Source organism: Cydia fagiglandana, chromosome 13 (genome assembly GCF_963556715.1).
Source record: "Cydia fagiglandana chromosome 13, ilCydFagi1.1, whole genome shotgun sequence".
NCBI lineage: Eukaryota > Metazoa > Arthropoda > Insecta > Lepidoptera > Tortricidae > Cydia > Cydia fagiglandana.
In genome coordinates, this window is record NC_085944.1 from 9,898,302 (window position 1) to 9,915,999 (window position 17,698).

At 39.4% G+C, this 17,698-nt stretch overlaps 2 protein-coding genes across 3 annotated transcripts in view; one reads left to right on the forward strand and one right to left on the reverse strand.

Annotated features, from left to right (window-relative positions):
- The first annotated feature begins 273 nt into the window (after window positions 1–273).
- LOC134670228 (uncharacterized) overlaps window positions 274–17,698 on the forward strand; it is a 122,206-nt gene continuing 104,781 nt past the window's right edge. The window contains exons 1-13 of one of the 2 annotated variants that reach the window (XR_010099033.1): window positions 275–482; window positions 920–1,108; window positions 1,226–1,536; window positions 1,956–2,084; window positions 2,190–2,344; window positions 2,609–2,850; window positions 2,929–3,078; window positions 3,180–3,323; window positions 3,511–3,734; window positions 4,213–4,378; window positions 7,569–7,733; window positions 8,067–8,220; window positions 9,160–9,256. Coding sequence is in view for 1 of the 2 variants with exons in the window: in XM_063527945.1 (XP_063384015.1) it covers window positions 476–482; window positions 920–1,108; window positions 1,226–1,536; window positions 1,956–2,084; window positions 2,190–2,344; window positions 2,609–2,850; window positions 2,929–3,078; window positions 3,180–3,323; window positions 3,511–3,734; window positions 4,213–4,378; window positions 7,569–7,733; window positions 8,067–8,224 (2,040 nt within the window). In the remaining variant the exon portion in view is untranslated. Of the gene's footprint in view, window positions 483–919; window positions 1,109–1,225; window positions 1,537–1,955; window positions 2,085–2,189; window positions 2,345–2,608; window positions 2,851–2,928; window positions 3,079–3,179; window positions 3,324–3,510; window positions 3,735–4,212; window positions 4,379–7,568; window positions 7,734–8,066; window positions 8,225–9,159; window positions 9,257–17,698 lie in introns of those variants that run through there. The other variant, XM_063527945.1, reaches the window with a different exon arrangement.
- LOC134670229 (uncharacterized protein F21D5.5) lies at window positions 12,253–17,324 on the reverse strand. The gene is made up of 6 exons (XM_063527947.1): window positions 17,104–17,324; window positions 16,080–16,819; window positions 15,403–15,672; window positions 14,574–14,723; window positions 13,299–13,504; window positions 12,253–12,432 (listed from the first exon to the last, which is right to left on the reverse strand). Exons 1-6 carry the CDS (start codon window positions 17,234–17,236, stop codon window positions 12,309–12,311), a joined length of 1,623 nt encoding a protein of 540 aa, XP_063384017.1. The 5' UTR covers window positions 17,237–17,324; the 3' UTR covers window positions 12,253–12,308.

Sequence of the window (17,698 nt, forward strand, 5' to 3'; positions counted from 1 at the left end):
ATGGTGTAAGTTGTCACTAACCATGCACAGCTTTTTAGTTAATAAGTAAGAATCAAGATAACTACCAAGTGAGAAAAGATTGTCAAAATCTATAAGATCATAGAAATAACGTTCTTGACATAAAAACTCAAAGATAGGTAAATTTTTCCTTTTTTTCTTTATTACCCAAAAAATTGGTACCTACTACATTATGCACGTCCTTCCATAAGAATGGTCACCCCAGCGGTCGGCTTGTATCGATTGAAAACAGAACAACAGGGACGCCCACATCGCTCCGCACCGCTCTAGTTTGTCGCAGAAACATGGATAACCGACCTTATTTACCGGCTATCCACACTTATGCACGAAATTTCCCAAATTTCTCGTCAATGCATCTGGATTTTACGTTTATTTGTGAAATAGGTGACCTACATTAGCGCCATGTTTGAAAACAATTGTGGTGAAGTGATTGTTTTGAGTGGTTAATGTTTATATTATGGTAAGTAGGTACTGAACACAATTAATAAATAGGACAATATTTTATTAACTACTTAACTTAAAATTTCCGTTGTAATTATAACAATTTATTACATCATTATAATTTCCGTTGCACAAAATATATTAATATTTTACGCGATATGTTAATTTTAAAGCCTTTTTTCCTTTATTAAGTTTAAAAAGCATATGGGCCCTTGACAACCAACAAATAAGAACCTAACACAACCCACTTTTTGCTTAACATGACTTACAGTGACGTCTTTAAAACCACCTACCTCTAGGTATTATTAAATTAACTACTCGTAGTTTATCAAAATGTTACGAAACATAGTATGCTATATTATTACCTAGGTACTTAGTATAATTTTAGGATTTTTATGTAATAACAAAGTCTCAGTACGTCTCAAACCATGTAATTTTGTAAATTACAGTAATTTGTGAGAAGTGAGAAAAATGTCGAGCGAGCCGGAGAGCGGTATGAGCCGCACCCTGAGCGCGCTCGGCGGCGGGGACGCGTGCGGAGCTCGCTGGACTTTGGCAGCACTTCTACTGGCGCCTTTAGCTGCTGCCAACTCGAGCTACTGCGCAGTGCCTGCTGTTTTGATGCTTGCCGCCTTTATTACAGTGGCCAGTGAGTACTTTATAGGACCTATTCAAGCATATTTCCTATATATTTTTTTGCAATTGCGGTCGCCTTGACGTCAAACAAGAGCACTTCGAAAAATAACACCGATTTTTCTTCCTGCAGCTATCACATGTAGAGACCTAAAGAAACTAGCTGATATCCTACCACCGGCAAGAACCAGCCGTGGCCGTCGCGAGCGCAACTTGCGCTCCTTCGCCGACTTCATGGCAACGTGGATGGTCTTCCTCTCACACCTGGTGGCTGTAGCCATCTGCGCAAGGATCCTCAGCGCGACGGCAGATCACGTGACGAGCGGCCGGACGAGGCGATGGCTTTTTGGATATGAAACCAGGGCGCTCGGCGAGCCTTGGCCTGATGTGCTTGGGGTTACTGTGGTCATGGTTGTCTGCGCCATGTTCATGTGTGGATTGGAGGTACCTACAGCTAACAGATTTTTCATTTCTTAAGGTGGCCATTGACTAGCCTTCCAACAGTCCAAATAGCGTGGCTGCAATCCAAAATCGGTCCGTGAATGTTAAAAACGTACAATGTCCATTTGGATGAATCCATTGTAACGGCATCCATTTGGATTGGAAGGCTCGTCAGTGGCCTGCTTTAGACATTCTAACTGATTCGGTTTGGACTTTCTTGCTTGAAAGGGAGTCCACCGAATTTTTTCACGTTTGTTGGGATATGAGATCACAGATAGGCACATTAAAGAAACGACGGAACTCCTAAAAAGGATTGACAAGGGTTTTACTAACTACTTCAGTATAAGTGTGTTAAACGTGGAAGTGTCAATTGATTATTCTTTGAATTGACTGTTTATTATACCTACTGTTTTCTTTTTCAGGAAAGCATGATGTTCACGTTTATGCTGTTGATTCTGTTGTACATATTCAGTCAATTCTTCGCTATCTTTGGATTAATAAATTTGGATATTGCAAATATAAACATGCCTATACCTATGACTATTTACGAGGTAACATATATTTTTATTGTCTCCTCCTTCGCCTCATCTTAAGTATTTTCCCGTTCTTTGTGTTTTTTTCCATTGCGATTAATTCTAAATCTATATTTATTACAGCTTTTTGCCGCTGGATCACCTATCTCATACGCTTTTTGTGTATCGACGCAAAAGAAAGATAACGGGAGTTTAAAGAAGACTCTGATTTTGATGGTGGGATTGCCTGCGATTATTTTGTCTGGCTTGTGTTTTTTGTATACAAACATGTTGAAAGGGTGAGTTTAGAGATAGTTTAATTTATGGTAATAGATAGGGGATAATCTATGGATATCAAACAAGGAACCCACTTTGTTGGAATTAAATTAATGCTTAACATCTATAGACATTTTATAGCACACGTTGTAATTCCTTGTCACAATAGTTGAAGGTGCTCGGTGCTCGCGCATACTCTTGTATTATATATCAATTTCTATATAGATACATATTTGTCCATCTTTTTTCAATTATATTAATTAGATACCTTCATCATTTCTGTACAGGAATAGTATAGATGCAGCTTTACCAATAACCACGCTACTAGAAGCCAGAGCGCCCTCGTGGGTGTGTCCCCTGTTAGCCGCAGTCACCGTAGCTGGGATCAGTCTAGCCCTGACCGAGCTGTGTCCTATACTCTTCTCTATCCTGGTGACTTTGGCTTCTCCTGAATGGAAGGTGCTCACTAGATCCATGACATACGAAAGTCAAACAACGGGCAGTCCGGTGCTAGCTGTGTTCACTGCTGGTAAGATTACGTCACATTCTCAAAGTTAAAGTGGCTTGTTTCATAAGCGGATCTTACATGATCTGGTATCTTTTGCAGGTAGTCTAGCAGCAATTCTTGCGTTCGCCTGTCCACTTTCCCACATGATCACTCTAATGAACGCGAGTCACTTGCTGGGAATTTCAGTACAGGCTTACCACTTTATGATAATGCGTTGTGTACCGACTGCCGAACAAAAAGAAGCCGGAGGTATAATTATTTTGATGTAGACATATACATTATATAGCACACATATTCATTAGTGCCACGTTTTCGGTAATATTTATCTTAAAATTCATCTTAATTTACAGATGTCGAGTATAAACGTCTAGATCGAGGAGATACACGAGCTAAGACGTCTGGCAAAAAATCTAAGAGGGGGCTTTGGTTCATCCCTTCTGCTATACGACACACAAAAACTTTAGAGAGCATCAAATCTAAAGTAACCGCGAAAGGTAAGATTAATAAATTCCATTGAGTTCATTTCTTATTTATTCTGTTTATAACCCATTATTATTTTGAACTTATTTATTGAATAATAGAAGGTCCTAAATTCAGAAAGTAAACGATTACTTTGGAAACTCCTAAAGTTATGACCAACACCATGTCCACGACCACCTCAAAGCCTATGTCCTTTTCCAGAAACTGAAGAGCGGGAATGTCTCCTCCTCGACGAATACGGCAGCGGTGTAGTCGACGATGCCGAGCCAATGACCAGCTGCAGCAGTGACCAGCGGATCGCGCCAACAGCCATTGACGAAGTACCCTCGGACGTCGAAGTCGAAGTTAGCGAAGCGGACCTTTCGTCTGGCGATGACTCCACTGATATCGACGCTGTTGTTAAGGAGTACAGGGATACGATACAAGTAAGTGGCGGATAACGTTACACGGCTTCCTAATGATACACTTGTCAAGAAACATATTAGTTGAATTGCTGCGCTACATTGGGTGCGATTGCGTGTAAAGTAAAATAGATTTAACCTCTAGTTCTTTTCCCGCCCACTCCCGTTGAAAATGTGGCTTATCACTGCCGTATTTTTCTTGTTTGATTTAATTGTATATTTTTCTAACTTTTATCTTTCTAACTTAGGTGGTGTTAATTGTGTAATATATGATTACTAATTTCAAACTATGAATAAAAAAATATAAATAGTAAAATTTGAAAGTTCGTCGTACGTTAGACTGCTAGGGTGGCAAATGGCGTGACCGGCGCGCGGTGTGATGTTATATTACTTATTAGATATTTCAGAAAAAACTTGGCCGGTAAATAGTACCTATAATGTCATGCAGTGGTTGGTTTAATAAGAAATGAATATTTAAGAGCTCACCCCGATATGATTGCAGGTAGTGACGTCTCTCCCCGAGGCAAGCGCTCCCATCCCTCCATGCGTGCGCGGGGCTAGATGGTCAGCAGTGGGCGCCACAGTGCAAGTGATAGCCGCTGCCTTGATAGCCGTGGCCTTCTGCAATGAACACATTCGATTGCCGATGTTTGCTGCTGGTATACCAGGTTAGTCTAAAATCCTCACACTTGAAATGTTTGCGTTTGTAATAGGGTGACCAAGTCAAAACTCTATAGCTTTTTTAGGTAAATTGCGTTCAGTTTATAATTTACAACCGATCGGTTGTCACATACATACAATATCCTGTTCAGTGGATACCCATAATACAAACATTATGCGTAATTCTCGAAGACGATTAAACGGTTAAATGACCGAGACAGTCAATTACATCCTCATTAACTCATTATAGATGAAACTGTGCTTGCTTAGGTAGTTAGCTCGATGACGTAGGGGAGGTAAGCCCATAACGGGTAAGCTAAGGGAGATGTGGAATAAAACATTGCTATAAACGTAAATGTACTGTAACAACATTTTTTTAAAGCCTCATAGGCATTAATATATTTAGTTTCTAATATAAAGGCCATCTAGCGTTGAGCGTTGGTAATACTGGGTTTAATACTTGCATTGATCAACAGAGGGCGTGAGTAGCTCGCTATTGGATTTTTCTTTAATAAAATGTTTACTCTTATTAATTTACCGAAATTAAAATCTTATTAAATATTTTACAACTTTCTTCTTTCCTTTTTGGAAATTATTATTAAGTATCTTTTCTTATTGAAACGAGTTTTGGAGGCGGTATTTATTTACATCGTGCGCGCAACGAAACGCAGCGCAGCAGTGGAAGTATCTTCGGTTTGATCTGTCAGCTGTCATTTTTATTTCGGATGTGATGGAGTAGGATGTCGATCCGTTTTCTTCAAAGGCCAGTGAGCCATATTGTTTAAATCGCGGCTTAAACCGCTTAATCGTAAGTATTTTTCTTGATCTACGTATCAAATTGTTCGAGACGTGTTCAGTGCTTATTGTTTTATTACTTATTTTCAGGGAGAATATTATGTTCCTCGTACCATAACCTCTGAAGGCCCCATGCATCGACATGAAAGCACGGACTTACAAACCGGCTTCTTTTCTGCATTGGGTAAGTTGCTCAACCGTTCTGGTGAATTTTAACTCTCGTCAAGAATCGGCAAAGCCACATACTTATTGTTTTTTAAATTATTTCCAGGGCCTTCAGGCAGGGCTTCAGGCAGGCCTTCAGGCAGGCCTTCAGGCAGGGCTTTCAAGAAAGGGTATTTCAGAAAGAGGTTTATTTAAGAAGAGGTTTTCGTTTACCCCTTCAGTCCCCTAGTTAGTCAAGGGCGTCGGCATGGGCGAGGATGTGCTCCAGACCGCGCTGAGCTGGTGCTTCCTTGGCGGCTTAACTAGCATGGACGTTCGGAGGCGGCGGCTGCGGCACCGGGGTGGTTGAGCTCACCACCACGAATCTGCAGGGCTCGTTTCTCATTCCTTATCTAACTGGAGGTCAGACGGTTTTTTATTATTTTATAAAGGCGCCCAATATTCAAATATTTTTACCCCTAGTTACCAAGGTCTTCCAGCCTATTGAAACACAGACTCACCCCCTGTGCTCTAAAAATTAATACCTATTTATTTAAATTACGACTGAGCTAGTTATTATTATAATATTACCACTTAAATTTCTTGTCGGAATGGTAAATATACTTGTTAATACAAATTTCTTTATTACTTTTATTTTATACCACTATAGGGCTCCCCGAACCGTTACAGTACCAAATATTTTTATTGAAAGAAACGTCCATCTATTAAAGAAACAAAATATAAAAACAAACATAATCATTCTCTATAATAATCTTAGAAAAACACAAAATAGAACACCCTTCCAAATACCCGTTTTGCCCTTATGGGGGGCCTAAATCGGGTACATCGTCTGGGCAAAACGGGTAAAGAATAACTAATGAGATCAATCAACAAATGTAACATATTTTTAAAGTTTTGTAACTTTTTTATAACAAAATATCACTTCTATTTGCATATTTAAGCCTATTATATAACTAAATAGTCTCTTTTTTAAGTCTTTCTCTTAAAAGTACATATTATCTTTGGAACATAATTACCAAAATAAAAAAAATTAAAAATTCTCTAAATCATTCTTGACATGGATCGCAGTAATAATTGCCTCTGCCAGAATAAGAATTACACGCTTCATGAGCCCACATATTACAATCATCACACCTGATCCAATCCTCTAGAGGTGGATGGGTATATAGCTCAGCACAGACTAAGCAAGCGTATTCAGTTTCGTTCTCTTTGCTCTGTTTTGGACCATGTTTGCGTCTTACCTGCCGTTTATTGGTATAGCTACACGAAGCATTTTCATTCTTCGACTTCTTCTTCTCACCACTTTTCTTCTTTTCGCCGCATTCATTCTTGTTGGTGCTGGGTTTGTTAAAATTTTTCTTCACTGCCTTAAGCTTAGTATTAGTAGGTTTCTTCTTATTTTCTATTTCTCTTTGTGCTTCTTTTACTGGTTAATCAAAGCTTTACAAGTTAATCAAAGCTTCATACAAACCGACCAGTTATAACACAAGCATACTAGAATACTAGGGCAAATCGGGTATCTACCCGTTTTACCCTTACCCGTTATGCCCAAAAAGCACGTTTTAATTTTCAATCGACATAACATCAAAACAAATTGCAAGAAAACCACGTGTTTTCGAAATTTAGAAGCCCATTCCCCGCAAATTCATAACACAAAACTTAAGTCAATATGTGTCACACAATATGTGTGCATTCAAAGTTACAAAATTGCTGTATTTTTTAGTAAAACCATTAAAAAAACATTTTTTCATCTTACCTTGCAAGCGCTTGCGTCACAGCGGGAAGCCGACGGCCTGTGATTGGACGACAGTCACGCTACCTCATTACACCCGTACATTCTCACTGACAGTTGTTATACGCACACTAACAAGCTTACCCGGTTTAGGCGGGCTACCCGTTATGGGCTTACCTCCCCTACGTAATGTAGGTACCTACATACAACCATAATTTCCTGGCCTAAATGTAAGCACGATGCATGTCGTAATCCACTATTGATTTATGTAATTATAACTAACCATTTGATTTGAGGGTAGTTACGAAGAGAAACACATAATCGACTATTGGTAGGCCGTGCCCCTTTGCAGGCGCCGAATCTCGGTGCCGCGACGAATCGACAGTTTTATCACTCTTATCGATGATGGCATCACGGCACGTACAAAAATCGACCATGGTTACATTGTAGGTACATTTATTGAATTCCTTAAAAACGTGGCCAGTAATTTTATAATCACATTACAGTCTGGATCTGCGGCGCCTTCATATGCGCCTGGCAGCCAGCTCACCCTCTGGGCATGCGCAAGGCTCAAGGGCTACAAGCGCCATTGGCTCTGTTGCCGGCTCTTCTGTTCCTCACGCCTCTACTGGTTGACTCCTGGCCTGCTATCGTACTGTTCGCTGGCGCAGGTATGACATTAAACACCTTTAAACAATAGTGTAGATCCGCAGCAACTTTATATGCGGCTGGCAGGCAGCCCACGCCCTTAGCATGCGCAAGGCAGGCGTTGGCTTTATCGAGCCTTTAAATTACACTAATACATAATTTGGGTAGACATCATCAGACCATCACATCAGTGATGGTGAAATATCTTTTTCATAATAAACACCAACTCCCGAGCATGAAATTTATAAACCAATAATTTCAAGAAGCCTGCTAAGAAGGAGGTTTTATTGTAGACAAACGCCTAAATTGGTTACATAGCAAAAGTAAAACTAAAACCTAGCATCCCAATTGGCCAGGTGTCGTGATCTACGCTCGCTGCGAGCGATGGTGTGGTGATTTAGCCGTCCAGCAAGCCCGCAGCGCGGTTGAACGACGGAAGCTCCACGCTGTGTCAGCTGACGTCCCTCTGGCCGCACATCTCGCTCACATCGACACCGTGTACATAACCAGGTAGGGAGCAACAACGTTCCCAGTCTCATACATCTAGCCCGCAGCGCGTTTGAACGACGGAAGCTCCACGCTGTGTCAACTGACGTCCCTCTGGCCGCACATCTCGCTCACATCGACACAGTGTACATAACCAGGTAGGGAGCAACAATGTTCCCAGTCTCATACATCAAGCCCGCAGCGCGGTTGAACGACGGAAGCTCCACGCTGTGTCAGCTGACGTCCCTCTGGCCGCACATCTCACTCACACCGACACCATGTACATAAGGTAGGAAGCTACAGCAGTTCCTGCTTCTCACTCTTCCCAGTTATATACAGTAGGTAACTAAGTTTGCAGCGCGTTCGAAGACGGAAGCTCCACACGGTGTCAGTTAAGAGTTTACGTCCCTCTTACTCCCCATCTCGGTTACTTCAACACCGTGTTTATAACCAGGGTAAGGGAGCTACAGCAGATCCGAAAGACATTTGCATCTAGTCCAGTCAAACGGAGAGCACTGCAGCATGCAGTCTTTGCCGGACTACATCTTACCGCCCATCTGCTCACATGGGCACCTCATAAGTCTCATAACCACGCTTCTCAACAAGGCGATGTCGGATCAACAAATAGAATCTAAACTTTAAAACCTCAAGGTCGTTGTTTGGCTGGTAAATTTAGACTTCTCGGGAATAGAATTTAGATATCTTGCTCGTCGTCAAGGTTGTTTTGCTATTCACCAACGCTAGCAAAGACTCTCCGTTTTGTGCTAGGAAAGCTGTATTAACGCCTTTGACATATCAAATGACGTATTTCCATCGCATAAATCTTTGCTTCTTTTTCTTTTAATAAGCCGACGGTGACGACCTCAAAGATTTGCGGATATTCGCAGGCTGATGTTTATAAAAAGGACCAAGAATCCGCGCTTTTTAGGAGCAAAAACGTTAACTCTATTGTGCTCATTGCAGATGACAAGAAGATGACTCGGACACGAGTCTGGACAACCTCATTGACGCGGAAGACGAAGAGCCTGACCCTGACGAATGACCAGCAGATGTCATCATCTTTAACCATCATGCATCTTCAGAATCATTGTGAATGTTTAACCATGATTACGCTTGTATTCGGACGGACGGGATAGACGGAGTAAGAGTTCTACGTGTGTATAAGTAAAGTGGGAGTTTTTCTTGTTGAAAATGGGATCTGATGATGTGAATTCGACTTTCGACTGCAGAGCGAAGTTGGTAGCTGCTAAGCTAGGGTATAATACCGTTTCGCACGTAGGTAAAATTGTATTGATAATTAAAAGTAACATTACAGTTGCCACGAAGCGAAGCTACGAATGTTGCGTCAAGAGTCCAGGTAAATGTTGATTCAAAACACTTCAGCTCTATTAATCAATATACCTACCAGTGTAGGTACGTACCTTTACAATATGAAAATGGAATATTTCAATGATTCTATATGTTGACATTGTTGAAGTCCATTTAAAACCCAATTTTACTTCCTATGAAGTTAATTTCATAAAAATATTGGTCATTCGTCAAGACGTGTTAAATTACCAGTGCCCAATAAAAAAATATATATAACTGTACCAAAACACAACACTGAGAAAACGTAAACGCAATAATATTTATAAAGATAACCTCCTAGTGCCTATATTGCTTTAGCTTAGGATATGAAATTGTATGAATTTCCATTAGTTCTCGTGTCGTTTTCGGAAAAAGATACCGCTTTATTTAACTTTTGTCATTATAAGGCAGTTTGCATAAACAGCCACATTAAAGACAAGCCTAAAGTGGAGTCCTATGTCTGAAATCGACACATTTCGTTAATATATCAGCAGCGTATCACAAGCTTTATGAATTATTAAGACAGTGATGCTCTATATTCTCAATTTTAATAAAATAAAGTTAAATGTAAGACTTTCTTAAAATTAATGCAATTAATAAGTATGTGTTGCCAGCGTTCAAAACTATTCAACATTACTTAAAAAAAATTTACAGGCATAGATATCCTGCACGGATATCATGGTCTCATTTTTATCACTTGTCATGTCATGCGTCACTTTCGCATTTTCGTACTTGTTTGAACGTGACAGGCATGGCGACAGAGATGATAAAAAGGCGGCCATATTAGCCTTGCTGATTAGAATTAGAAGACAATCGCTAGCTTGACGTGATTCCTCAACTAAGGAGATAATGTGTGATATCATGTGATTTTGTAGTCATTGAAGCAAAAAAAGGTCCGGAAAGTTTTAAAGTGTTGGTACAAACTCTAGTCTTTGGACTTAGACTATGTGTAACCCTTATTGCAACGGGATAAGCTCTATCTATGGTCAGCTGTACATATGGTTATTTATTCAAAGACTTGATGAGTCTTTACCAGCACTAATTGTTGTTTCGCCATGGACGAATAAAAGAAAAGACTGACAATGTCCTCAATGTCTAATACAAAATCGCATTCCTCCAATATTCAAGTTATTGCCAGAGTTCTCAGTTTCATCCATTTTGCTGGGCGATTAGATCTCTGGGGGCCTCACCAAGATGATAATCATTTGCAGAAAACGAAAAATAACGCTATTGTCTCTTCTATAGAGTGATAGAGACAGATAAGGTTTCGTTTCGTTTCTCTGCCAATGATTGTTATCTGGGCTATAACCGCGAAAATGGAAGTTCGTAAATTGCGGGGATTTTTCTCTGTCACTCTAATTACGCCTTCATTGGAGTAAAAGAGAAAGATCCCCGCAAGGCTGGTTTCGGGTTCCGCAGCGCCATCTATTGAATGGAAGTTATTTTGAAGCAAGTTTAGTTACGCCCATTTTGTTCGGTACAAAGGGCCTACCGCGAACCACGTTCGACGTGTCGCCTCTCTGTCGCACTTGTAAATACCTACGTATGTAAGTGTGACAGAGAGGCAACACGTCGAACGTGCTTTGGGGCCGTTGGGAATGTCAATGGCCAACCTCAGACTTCTAGTCAAAATAACTCAACTTCCACGCAATAGGTGGCGTTACTTTCGCTAAATATTGGAGACACGGGATTTTGTACAGACATGGTTTTATTCGTCCATAGTTCTGCCAAGCCTTGAGAGAGCGAGAGTCACGGTATCCGTCCATTTTAGCATTGTATTTATCATCAAGGCACGCTTCGCCTTACACAAGTATGAAATTCGCTGTAAATTGGTAGTCTATATTTTGTATCTCGATATTTTTTTCACTACGCTTATGTAAATGCCTTACTTGAATAACTGTAGGTAAACTATCTCGTTGCCTGATCTAATAAGTATTATCCTTCTAACTATAGCGGATGGTGATCGCATTTTTCACCATAGATGAAACTTACATCTAGATGTACCCTTTTCTTTGAATGAAACCTAGTGAATTTTTATAGTAGAGTACAGTCGACGTCAAAAATATGTTTACACTTTTGCACCTTACTCATTTGTAATAAGGCGAAAAATGTAAACATATCCTTGACATCGACTGTACCTAAAGTACAATATCTTATAAGTCAAATAAACTTTAGAAGAGCCCTGATTTGCCATTGACATTATTTGACTTCTAAGGTATTGTATTTTAGATACCTACTATACATAATTTCACTAGGTACATTTAGAGAACAAAGCCATAGCAAATAGAAAATCAAATTTTGCTACATCACGTGACATCACACGTGCGTCACATAAGATAGACGATGTCACGAGGCATTATAAACAATGTCGAATCGTACCCAAGATATCATACCGATGGTGAATTTTGCGTCCATCATTGATCTACAGGTCTCTATGAGGCAAATGACTCAATTGTTGGCACTTTAAAGTTTAATAACAATACTTCTAGAATTTTATACATAAGTACATAGATTTCTAGAATTCTAACTTTAAAGTAAACATACTCAAGTAAAGTTTGGATTACTAGGTGGATATGACCATACAATTGAATTATTAACCCTACTAACAATATTACATTAGGCCTACTAAATAGGCCTAAACTAAATTACTATACTGCTCAAAACAAATGTACCATACATCTTCATCTTCGCTACGCAATAAAAATCTGCTGACCTTACAACTTCGTTTTATTATCACACAAAATTCCCGTTTATCACAAATCTTATCACTTCTCCAGCAAATGCATTCTGTACACCTTTTCAGCTTCTTTGTCTTCAAAACAGGGATTAAAGTTTACAACTATTATTTCTTTGAAACCTTCGCTTGGCGTGGGGTCTGTATATTTATTTCTGAAACAAAAGAAAGGTACTTACTTAAATAAACAATAGAAAAACGAGGCAGTGAGATTACAATTTTAATATAAAAGACTGTTTAGCCGTAGGCTAAAAACTATGTCCAACTAAAGACCAAGCACATGCACACCATGGGGAAACGTGACATAGGGCGGTGCAGACTCTGCATGGAGGCAGAGGAGACGCCCTTGCACATCCTCACAGAGTGCCCTTGCCTAATGCGTACTCGTGACCTAATCTTGGGCGGACACATATTACGCCCGGAGGAGGTAAAGTCTCTCGAAACCAAAAAGATCCTGCAGCTATTTGAAGTTGCAGGGTTGGATCGAGAGTTGTAGTAGGTGGCGATCACAATAGATCAGGAATGGTCGCAGTGCATAGGCTTTGGAGCCTTATATAGCCCCTAATAAAGGAGAAGAAGAAGAAGAACTAAAGACCAAAAAGACCAAGAAAAAATAATGAACTTAGTAAATCGTCAAGGTAGGGTAATTCGCAAGTAACTGGCCACCCTAAACTAAAAATGAACTCTACTCACCTATAAACGAAATTCATGTTAGTATAAGGTGGCTAATTATTGAAGGCTAGCCAGTTATTGAAACCTTATAAGTACTAAAAATATGAATTCTGTTTATCATCTCGGCCATAAGACGTCCACTGCTGAACAGAGGCCTCCCCCTTGATGGGGGGTAAATGCCATAATCGCGATCGCGGGTTGGCGATCGCAGTCGAGTACACCGAATTTGAGGGACGCTGCTGCCCGTCCACCAACATTTCTGTTTATAGGTGAATAAAATTCATTTTTAGTTTAGGGTGGCCAGTTATTGGCCGGTGGCCAGTTACTGAAAGAAATAAAAAGAACTAACTTGTAACTATGGAAAACAATATCGTTGACGGGCACATGCTTGATTTTCATCAGCTCCCTAAACTTGTTGTTATGCTGGGCGTGTGCCTTGGAGGTGGCCATTCGGGCGCAGCGGCATTGGACACCCATTTCCTTGGCCAGCGCCGTCCAGCGTCCGCGGGATTCGATGTCGGGATTCGTACTGTCCACTATAACGCTTTTACCTTGCTGAAAAGATTGGAAAATGTACCTTATGACTAATCTCTTATCGCTCGAAAAGATGGCACTATACCTTTGGCTTACTGTCGAGTAGATGGCGATACTTCTTAATATTTTACTGAACACATATCAGTGAAAGAATAAGGATCAAAGTCGAATGACGTTCTAAAAGTTTTGATCATTTGTGTCGAAAGATGGCAGTAACAGTACATTTAAGTACTACATCATTTACTTTGTCAATCCGCGTCTATTCTATTTAAAATTCTCTTTGACAAGACTAACAAGGCCTACTACTTAATTTTTATCGTGTAATTGGAAATGTGAGTATTTGCGTAAGCAAGCATTAAAACTTCGAACTTCCATTGTTTTTGGTAATAAACCAGCTTATCTAATCATTTCTAACGATTCGGTGGCTAACCAATTTCAAATGCAATCAGTATTTGGACACATTGTTCTTACAACGGATCAATGGAGCCCAAAAGTTTTGTAATGGCAACCACGTACTGGAAAACATAAGGTATCGTAAGATGAGTAGGTACCTACAGTCCCCATTAGATATATTAGAGCGGCCGAGGCGCTCAAAAACATCTGAACTCCCTCTCTAACACATTGACAATTAAGGTGCGTTCAGATATTTGCGAGCACCTTGGCCGCTCCGATATATCTGATGGCGACTGTACAGTGACCATCAAAAACATAGTGACGGCCAAAGTAACCTAATTAATACATCGTAGAACGCCTTTATTACCATAGAAATAAGGATCTGTCTTACTCGCCAACAGCCCAGCAAGGTGGAATGACCATCTGGTGCCAATTGTTTGAATTGTTAGTTCAGTTACCCCACCCAACAGTGAGAACCCACGACTGCTCGCGACTATTGGCGACGATACCATTAAAATATGTAATGTAACTATTGCTTACAAGGTTCAAATTCCTATGACTAGTAAGATGCTCCCTGACTTAACTTGTTTAATGTGAATAGGTGAAGGCAGCAGAGAAGCGATTAGGAGAATCTCGCAACTAAATATATTTCAGCTTGTATGTTAATGAAAAATTAAAAATAATAATAATTAAGTACCTGCAATAACTTTTTTGCTTCAGCGGCACACTTTTGCCAGGTTCCTAAAATGTCTCTGCAAACTGCCACATATTTGTGCTGCGATTTTTTCTCAATTTGCTTGGCCAAAAATGACTTGCCACTTCCTGGGAATCCAACTAAGACTAAAATCTGCAAAGAACATAAAAACATTAACCAAGTCATTAAGGGTTAGAACAGAGAACCAACAATCAATGATCAATGATGGCCAGTGTTGAAAACCATAAACTAAGATGTTAATATACCGGGTGTGGCCTGTAACACAAGCAAATAATTAAAACATAGATTGTACTCCTCAAACGATGACACTTTTGTGCTACAACTTTTAAAAATTATGAAGTATTTAGACTCCCTATTTTTCATACAAAATAAATATTATCTTCAATGGACGCCATCGCCACGCATTCATATCATTATTATTGACGTTGCTTGTCACGCCTTAAACGTAATAAAAATCGCAATGCACTGCGTCTCAGAATAAACCTTAAAGTAAACCTTAAAAATCAAACCACAAGTTATTTTTAAAAGTCGCTGAACAAATGTTGGTCAGTATGAGGAGTACAGCCTACAGTTAAAGTTTTTGCTCATGTTACAGGCCACACCCGGTATATTTTGTTCAGTTTGTCTCATTGCATTTGTTTATGTTATTTCTTTTTTCACAATGGTTGTTTGCAACTACAAACAGCAACACTCCTAACTGTACTATGCTAGTTATGTCACATGTAATATATAATTTTCCCCAAAGGCCAATATGGATTATGCATTATTTAATTGAAATTTTAATGACTTTAACAGTACTTAGTCTAATTACCTCTTTCTCTTTACCAATTAGATTATCATTAAATGGTTCCGGGGCCAGATGTTTAGAGACAAACTCCGGATTGCTAAAAGGCACATTAGCAATAGAATGCCCCAGGAAATACTGTTCAGGTGTGTAGAACTTGAGACCCAAGTTTTCGGCCATAAGCTTGTCAGCCATGGAGTGGTCTTTCTTCTTTCCCGGAGCCCAGTTGGCTACTCTGCCAGCAGCATCACCACAGTAGAAACATTTATCCATTTCTACCTCTAAACCATCATTTTTCTGAAAATAATAGACCACAATTTTCAATAATTTTTTTTTTCAAACATCCTATACAATTAACCAAATAAAATTCTATGAATAAAGGAATACAAAACAAACAATTAAGTGTAGAAAACTTCTTATGTTCCAGATTTTACAGTGAAATTGTCTTTAAATCAGTGGCGGATTTGCAATCTTTGCCGCCCCAGGCCCTGTAGTAATCTCAGCATCGGTGCTGAGAAAGGGGGGGGGGGGGGGTGATCGGTCATATGGACTACATTTTGAGTTATTTCTTGTTATCATCAGCAAATTTTTGTCAGAATTTGTTGCCCCTAATATCTTGCCACCCTAGGCCCGGGCCTACTTGGCCTTAGGGCAAATCCGCCACTGCTTTAAATTATAATTTTTGCTTCAATAAATACACTTACCTTTTCAACTAAATAATCCCACATGCCTGTAGTAGGTTTCCTATAAAAACCTTTACCAGTAGCTATAAATGCTTGTATAGGAACATCTATTTTTGCAACTATATTTTCTATTTTCTTCTTGAAATCCTCTATTTTTACTCTACCATTTCCAATTGGAGCTTGATTACTTAAAATTATAACCTTATAGCCTTTGGCAAATAAATCTTTTAACTTTTGAGACACAGGAGGAAAAGCAATCTGCCAATCATTAGTGTCAACAGGGTGGACTTTGCCTGATTTAGTTTTAATTAATGTTCCATCCATATCAAAAGCAGCTATTTTGCTGCTGGATTTAACACCTTTAGATGTAAATATATAGAGTTCTCCTTTGTCTATTTCTTCCCATATATTTTCAGCTGCTTCTGACATATCTTGATTCATTGTTGTTTTTTCACTCTTCTTCGTAGAGTTAGATGTGTCTGATGACTCTTCTTCAACCTTCAGATTTTTTCTTTTCCTAGGTGATTCTTCTTCTTCCTCTAGTTTCCTCTTGGTGTTAACTTTGGGTGTATCAGACCCTTCTGGAGGAGGATCAAACTCTATCACATGAGAATAGAAGTTTAGTAATATTTCAATTTTTGTACCGTGTCCTAGTTTGTATGTGGCATCTTTTTTCATAGCAAATCCATCTAGACCGGACGGGTTTATTCCAAGTTGTTTGACTTCAACTACACATTCATCACAATCTGCTTTTAAACTCACTGAAAACAAATATTTAAAATCAAATATGTAATAGTTTTAACTAGGCAATCATTTTATTTAGATATATATTTCAACTGGATATTTTATTTCAATTAGATACTTAAAACAAGCTGACTAAAATTAAATATCTAATAAAACCTAAAATATATCGTTCGGAATGAATACCGGTCACAAGTCCCTTCTATCAAGACTGTATTTCAAGGTAAGTCCAAATCTAGTGCAATATGTGCCTGAATTAATCTTTATATCTCGATTCACACGATACGATGCGATAAACACTTACATTGATGACGAGAGCACGACTGATCTTTTATCTTGGTGATTTTACTTCGACCCACTAGGATTTCAACGTTGTGCGGCAACTTGACAGGCGCATGCGAATCTAGTAAACATCGTAAAAAGCACTGGCGAACCATTATTTTTCAGGTTTTAACACATGAGAACAAACAAACAGTCCGACTCAATTGTTATAGGTTTAAATTTAGTAACTTATTACAATATATTCAATATAAAGAAAACATTTATTTCTGATTCAAACATTTCAAACGAACAATCAGAAAATATTAGAACTGACAATGACAATTCTCAGCTGTTAAACGGAACGTTCCAAAACTTCTCCTTATTTCACTTTTCACTTCTCGTAATAGAGTCGTGCCAAGTGCCAAGTCTGTGCGTTAAGCCCCCTCCAGACTATGCGCGTGAATCGCGGGCGAAGCCGCGAACGCGAGTGTGGAGTCGATTTCGCTGTCTACGAAAATCGACTCCACACTCGCGTTCGCGGCTTCGCCCGCGATTCACGCGCATAGTCTGGAGGGGGCTTTAGGCCTCATACTATCGAGCGCTTTTTCAATGCACGTTAAAGTTTCAACGTAGGTCGG